The following is a 7,687-nucleotide window of genomic DNA, read 5'->3' on the forward strand; positions in this document are numbered from 1 at the left end:
ATGCCTTGAATGTTGAATCACATGAGTTCTGAAATGTATGCCACAGGGTTTGAGGTTTCTGAAACCATACTGTTGTCCATGAAAAAAATGCTTATCGTGTTTCACTAACCCTTTTGTTGAGTTTTTGTGAGGGCTCACAGACTCTTGCAGAGATGGTTTGCATGGTTTTCCCACTTTATTTGTGGGATACCCCCTGGAGGTTCATTCCGATTACCTGTACTGACTCACCTTTCTTTGATGGCATTAGCTTGGGAGATCCCTGGGTTTCTTACTCCTTTAATTGTTGTTACTTCGGATCTTTATCCGTGTGGTACTTTTACCTCTTTTCCGCATTTTATCGCTTCCTTAGCTGGAAGACCTCGATAGGAGGCATTTGTTTTCTTTTGTTTATTTACTTCTGAGCCCCTTGTTGGCACATTTACTTTATACATGTTTGTTTTGTATGTATTCGTATCCCTGCAGGTAGCGCGGTTCCTTCGTCAAGGACTGCCTTTTTTGCCCTTGAGCATCCCAAACCCTAAAACCCAAAGCAACACGTTAACTCCTTCTACTACAGGCGAGTAAGTCTCCAAAGGTCGAGCATCCGGTAGATTGCGTAGTGACGTCGTTCGTCCAAAACCCAATCCATAACCCCATATTTAGCCGAGCTACGGCTTGCTCTGATTCTCATTCCAGATGAGATACGTAGGCATAAGACACGATGTCTTAGCGAGCACACATCCCCCAACCCATAGGTCAGCCGAGCTACGAAGACTCTGATTCTCATATTCAGATGAGATACGTATGCAGTCGATGCGACATCCGCGCGAGTCATTTTCATTTAACCCTTTTTTTTTAGTAAATAGTACATTAGATAAACCCAAACCCTTTAGACAAGAACTACAAAAGTGGTTCCCATAGAGTACTACGGATGCGTAGGGGTGCTAATACCTTCCCTTCGCATAACCGACTCCCGAACCCAAGATTTGGTTGCAAGACCCCGTCTTGTCCTTTCCTTTTTCAGGTTTACTTCGAGCGTTTCCTTTCCCTCCTTTGGGATGAATAACGCACGGTGGCGACTCTTCTATCATTTTCTTTCGCCGGTTGTTTTTTCGCGCACTGTATTTCTCAGGTTGCGACACCGTCAAGAACAAGTATCCTCTGCCAAGGATAGACGATTTGTTAGATCAGTTGAAAGGAGCCTGCGTGTTTTCGAAGATTGATTTATGATCGGGCTATCATCAAATAAGATTTAAGAGTTCGGATGTGCCAAAGACAGCATTTAGAACCCGATATGGCTATTATGAGTTCCTTGTAATGCCGTTTGGTGTAGCGAATGCCCCAACTGTTTTATGGACTGTATGAATCGGATATTCCAACCCTACTTGGACCAGCTCATGGTGATCTTTATTGATGACATTCTTATTTATTATCGTACTCCTCAAGAGCACGGAGAACACTTAAGGATTGTTCTATCAGTACTGCAAGAGAAACAACTTTTTGCCAAGTTAAGTAAGTGTGAATTTTGGATTAACGAAGTGAGGTTTCTTGGTCATGTAATATCACAAGAAGGAGTATCGGTGGATCCATCTAAAGTTGAAGCAATTATTAATTGGGAAAGACCGAAGAATTCTTCCGAAGTCAGAAGTTTCTTAGGTTTGGTAGGTTACTATAGAAGGTTTATAAAGGGATTTTCGCAGGTAGCGTTACCAATGACTAGACTTACCCGAAAGGAAATTTCTTTCAAATGGGATTCGAAATGTGAGAAGAGTTTTATGAGTTTGAAGGAGAAGCTAACGACTGCTCCTGTTTTAGTCATCCCTGATCCTAGTAAGTCCTATGAAGTATTTTGTGATGCCTCTAAGAAAGGATTAGGAGGGGTGTTAATGCAGAATGGGCAAGTTGTAGCCTATGCCTCTCGTCAGTTGAAGCCTCATGAAGAGAACTACCCGACTCATGATCTTGAACTGGCTGCTGTTGTCTTTGCATTGAAAGTTTGGAGACATTACTTGTATGGGGTGCATTTTGAGAAGTTTAGTGATCACAAGAGTTTGAAATACTTATTTGACCAGAAGGAGTTAAACATGAGACAGAGGAGATAGATGGAATATTTGAAGGACTTTGATTTTGAGATTAAGTATCACCTGGGGAAGGGGAATAAGGTTGCGGATGCCTTAAGTCGGAAAGAGATACATAAAGCTGAGTTGATGATGTTGGAATACACATTGTTGGAAAAGTTCCGAGATCTTAATCCTCAATTTAGTTGGACGCATGATGGTGTGATAATGGGAAATTTGAATGTTACTTCTAACCTAAGGGAAGCAATCCGACAAAGACAAGTGATAGATGAGAAATTGCAAGAGATGTCAACTCAACCAGGTTTCACTCAGTCACCAGATAGAGTTATTCTGTTTAATCAAAGGATTTGTGTTCCGGATGATGTCGAGCTAAAAAGGAAAGTTTTGGAGGAAGCTCACAAAGGGGCGTTTATTATACATCCAGGTTCATCGAATATGTATCAAGACTTGAAGAAGGACTATTGGTGGCCTGGGATGAAAAGGGATATCACAGAGTATGTGTCAAAATGTATTGTATGCTAACAGGTAAAGATTGAACATCAGAAGCCAGGTGGTTTATTACGGCCTTTAGAGATTCCAGTTTGGAAATGGGATAGTATTTCAATGGACTTTGTGGTAGGGTTACCTCGGACCCAAGGTGGTTATGATTTAATTTGGGTGATTGTGGATCGGTTGACTAAGTCCGCGCACTTCTTGGCCGTGAAGACTACTTATAAAGCAAGTCATCTTGCACGGTTGTTCATTTCAGAAATTGTTAGTTTACACGGTGTTCCTACCAGCATTGTGTCCGATACAGACCCAAAACTTACTTCAAGTTTTTGGAGAGCATTCCAACAAGATATGGGATCGAGATTATGTTTGAGTACCTCTAATCATCCTCAGAAAGATGGTCAGACTGAACGGATAATACAGACACTGGAAGATATGTTAAGAGCTTATGTACTTGAAAGTGGAGGGAATTGGAAGGAGCTTTTACCATTGATTGAATTCGCATATAACAATAGTTATCATGCAAGTATTGGGATGGCACCTTGTGAAGCTTTGTATAGACGGAAATGTAGAACACCTTTATGTTGGACAGAAGTTGGCGAAGAAAGGATCTTAGGACCAGAGACTATTCAAGAGACAACGAAAAAGATAAGGATGGTCCGTGATAAGATAAAGAAAGCACAGGATCGCCAAAAGAGCTATGCGGATCACAGGAGAAGACCATTGGAATTTGATGAAAGTGACCATGTATTTTGGAAGGTGACCCCGAGGTTGATACTGAAAGGACCGTTTAAGTCATGGAAGCTAAGTCTGAGATACATAGGGCCATACCAGATTATAGGGAGAATTGGAGAAGTAGCCTACAGATTAGCCTTACCACCTTCTCTATCAGAAATGCATGATGTTTTTCACGTATCTCAACTCCGGAAGTTCATTCTAGATTCTCTTCAGCCTATTCTTCTAGATTCAGTAGAAGTAGAAGCAGATCTGACTTTCGAACCTCTACCAAGTCACATTACAGGACGAGAAGTTAAGGTGTTAAGGAATAAGGATATTCCTCTTGTTAAGGTTCAGTGGGATGAAACACACCCAAGCGACGCCACCTGGGAACTAGAGTCAGAAATACGAGAAGCTTACCCTCATCTCTTCCAGGTAATATTTAAATTCGAGGACGAATTTTATTTTAGGGGGGGAGGATGTAATACCCCGTATTTCCATAAATTCCTAAATTCCTATTAATTGAGATCAACTGAGTTCCTAAGTGCTCTAAAAGTTGCCAACAGGGATAAATAGAGCAAATAGTGAGTTCAGGTTGACTTAATTAATATTATTTGGAACTGGCCTTTTATTAATTAGGATATTTTGGTAACACTAATAATGGGTCAATAGCTCCGGTAGAACAAATATTACAAGTTAGTGCCACATGAGATATTTGTTTCTACCACTTCACCCACTTTCTAACCACACAAATAAGCATGGCCACTTGTATATGACCTTTGACCCACTCACCACCATATGTTTGTGCCTTATACCACCTACCACATGCCATTTGTTTTCTATGTATCAGAAAGGATAAGTAGAGAGAAAGGAAAGCATAGAAAAAAAGAGGAAGCTCAAGAGAAGAAAGGAAAGCAAGGCTAGTGGAGAAGAAGAAGAAGAAGGAAAACTTGGAACCAACACCATCATCTTCATCCTCATCTCATCTTCCACAACTTCTCCTCTTCAATTTCTTGAGGTGGCTTCTAGTTAGAAACTTTAGGTTTCTAGAAAAGTTAGGGTTGTAGAATGTTAGACAAATCATGAATATCCATGCTATAAGATGAATATGTTCTTGCTCTTGTTGATTTCCATGAACATGTGTCTTGATGTGTTTTGTGATTGGTATGATAATATGATTTGTTATGGTTATGTTATGATGTTGAAATCCTTGTAGTTATGAACTTGGGATTCTTATTGTACATGTGTATATGAGCATGTAGGGAGATGGATATGTTGGAAGCAAGAGTGTGGGTTTGATTGGAAATGGAGTTACAAAGGAAAATGGTGTTTTGAGAAGTGGAAAAATGAAAATATGAGTGAACCAATCGATTGGCCTCTGCTATCAATCGATTGACAGCCTTTGGTTTAGCAAAAAAGTGAATTTTTTACAGGACCAATCGATTGACACTGCATGTCAATCGATTGCACAAACTTGTTGTTTATAAACAGTGGAAATTTTCAGCAGGATCAATCGATTGACACTCAGCAAATTTTGAAAAACAGAAATGTGAGTGGAACCAATCGATTGGGCTTCCATAACCAATCGATTGACTTAAGTTAAAAACCTCAAAATCCATTTCTTAATTGTTTCTAAATGCATTCTTCCATCCATTAATCAATTGTGATGCTATGTTTATGTTGAATATATGTTAATGGTGAAAATTACATGATGAATCTAGTGAGTTAACCTAGGATTGAAATTAGGTCATGAGTGAGGTTTATAATCTAGATAATGCGAGAATACGGTATTCATTCGTATGACGCTTATGTGGAGGTTGTGTACGAATTATTGCCATGATTGAGAATGAGACTTATTGTATGGAACATGCTTTGTTATTTTTGTGTATTATGGTGAGTGAAGTCACCTATGATTGATGAATTATGTTATGGTTCATGGAACCGATGATTGTAGAACCGATCATGTATTCAGAATGTGTGTTTTCTGTGATGGTACACATCACTATTGGTATGCTTAGACGTGTAAGCATTGGGATGTGGGACCAATGACTCGAGCCTCAATTGGGTTTGAGCCCCAACCATGGTGGACATGGGGGAAAGGTGGACACCTAGGTGGGTTGGAGTCCCATACGGTGAAAGATAACCTAGGTGGGTTAGAGTGCCATACGGGTGACAGTTGCTTGAACTGGGGATTAAGCCTCATAGAGGACCCGATATCCACCGTGAAAGTTAAATCATACGAGTATGCATGAACCGGGCCTGGCTTAGACATAAGTCCGTTCGGGAATTGAGGCGTCGTGATCTGAATAATGATCGTGGTTGAGTTATGAGAACTCAGATGCATGTTTCCATACAATTGCGGGTTAGTTCCCCATCACTCAAGTCTTCGATCCCTTGTTGACATGAGTTGGATATGAGTTGAATATTGATTAAAAAATCATGTAGAGCCGAGTGAACCCATAAGATAGGGAACCCACTAAGATTATTATCTCACCCTATGTTGTTGATTATTTTTCAGGTGGTTCTGAGCAAGATAAGGATAAGGGCAAGATAGAGTGATGTCTTGCTTACCTGAGGACTGGTGGCTTTTCTTCCGCTGTGTAGATATTTTTGAGATCATTGTCTAATGATCTAGATCAGTAGTTTTATTTTTGGGCACTCTTATGTACATTTATGCCAGATTGAATTTAATCAATTTAGATATTTATTAATAAAAATAAAAATTGGGTGTCCTTATACTTAAAAATAAATTATTAAGAAAATTCGTGGATGGCAGGATTCAAACCTGCGCGGGCAAAGCCCACATGATTTCTAGTCATGCCCGATAACCACTCCGGCACGTCCACCTTTTTGTGAATTTGTTCTTATTAGCTCTATCACAACATTTATTTTGAAATAACAATAATCTATTACTCATTAACCATAATAAGTACTAATAAATTTAAAAACATAGCAGTAAGTGCCACACAATTAATCTTAAACAAGCCTTTGGTCGAGCAATCACTAGATAATGTAATAAAATAAAGAAACATACATATTTCAAAAATAATTGATTTTAGATAGAAAAATGTCAACAAGTTATGTAGAGAATTGATACATGATATCATGTATCCATAAGTACCAATGTTCTTTAATGATACACATTGTCGTTACCACTGGTTCCCCATGTTAATAAATACAATGCATCTTTAGAATCGAAAGTATGGGAATGATTGTTGGCATTTCTCATTGTTTGATAAGGCTCATCTGGTTGTTGTTTCCCAAACCTCCTTGTAGATGATGGTGGTGGTTTATCCATGTTGCATAAATATTTTCATAAAGCAAGTATATCACAATGTTCCATTGGGGGTGTAAATTTTTTGCAAAACTACAAAAGTTACCTATGATCAAATATTAAATTTCAAAGACGATTATGTATATTTCAAATAAATACATTATGGGGGAAATTATATATCGTAACAATGGGTTTCTTGACAACTCTAAAGATTATTATATATAATATGTGGGTATTTTGAATTACTAGCCAAAGAAATGCATTAAAAGTGACTTTAATAAGATAAAGAGTTAAGTATGGATTTATTTATTGATTCTAAATATGAACTGATATTATTGGATGATGTATTTATAGAGAAAAATATCATTATAGCAATAGAGTTGGGGCCTGTTGAAATGTTTCCATAAATCCCAGTAATCCTGTTCTAATGTATCTTAATTTTGACAAGAGTATTTGTGACCAGTAAAAACATAAGTAGATTCTAAAACGATTCATTTGACTAATGTTCATAAAAGTGTATGCTTGCTTGGCTAACTACCGAAGGAGTAACATTTGGCTAAACTTAAACTTGCAAGTTTGTTGATCCTTGCATGCATTTTAGTTAGCTTTACCTTTAGTCAATTATTTAATATGATTATGATATTAGTTTTTTATGGTATCACTGCACTTTTCTCCCTCTCTTTTGAAAACAATAAAAGTTTTTGCATGTCGAATTATGATGATGCATCATTGATGTGAAACATCAGAGTTAAAGATCTCAAAGTGAAACTATGTTTCCTTTGCGAAAACTTAGCTCTCGAAAATCAGTGATCATTAGATCTTTAAGCAATTTCAAAGGAAATGTTGAAATCGAAATGTTAAAAGTGTTTATTGTAGTTGAAGTTATTTGACAGTTCTACCATAATTTCTCACATCAATAACGAGTATGCCATATGATAAACAAACGCGGGATCTAGAAAAATCTATAAGATTGTAAAACAGGGGAGTCCGAAAACCCCAATATAAGAATACAAAGATTTCAAATTGAGTTTTGTCAAAATAGATGAACAAAATATGTAGCTAATCTCCCTACTTTTTTTATTAAAATCATAAACTTCTCGGATTAAATAAGTGATTCATTGGATTTCCTAAAAAATGATGTGTTGCTAAT

General features: G+C 37.8%; 1 protein-coding gene and 1 non-coding gene across 2 annotated transcripts; one reads left to right on the top strand and one right to left on the bottom strand.

The window, feature by feature from the left end:
- The first annotated feature begins 1,376 nt into the window (after positions 1–1,376).
- Positions 1,377–2,081, top strand: LOC127103053 (uncharacterized mitochondrial protein AtMg00860-like). The gene has a single exon (XM_051040348.1). It carries the CDS (start codon positions 1,377–1,379, stop codon positions 2,079–2,081), a length of 705 nt encoding a protein of 234 aa, XP_050896305.1.
- A 3,946-nt stretch (positions 2,082–6,027) lies between these two features.
- Positions 6,028–6,109, bottom strand: TRNAS-AGA (transfer RNA serine (anticodon AGA)). Its single transcript has one exon. It is a non-coding gene; the product is annotated as a tRNA-Ser (tRNA).
- Between the last annotated feature and the right edge of the window lie 1,578 nt (positions 6,110–7,687).

Source organism: Lathyrus oleraceus, chromosome 7 (assembly GCF_024323335.1).
Source record: "Lathyrus oleraceus cultivar Zhongwan6 chromosome 7, CAAS_Psat_ZW6_1.0, whole genome shotgun sequence".
In the NCBI taxonomy this organism is placed as follows: Eukaryota; Viridiplantae; Streptophyta; class Magnoliopsida; order Fabales; family Fabaceae; genus Lathyrus; species Lathyrus oleraceus.

Coding starts and splice junctions, on each gene's coding strand:
- LOC127103053 (XM_051040348.1), top strand. CDS start 1,377: ATGGTGATCTTTATTGATGACATTCTTATTTATTATCGTACTCCTCAA.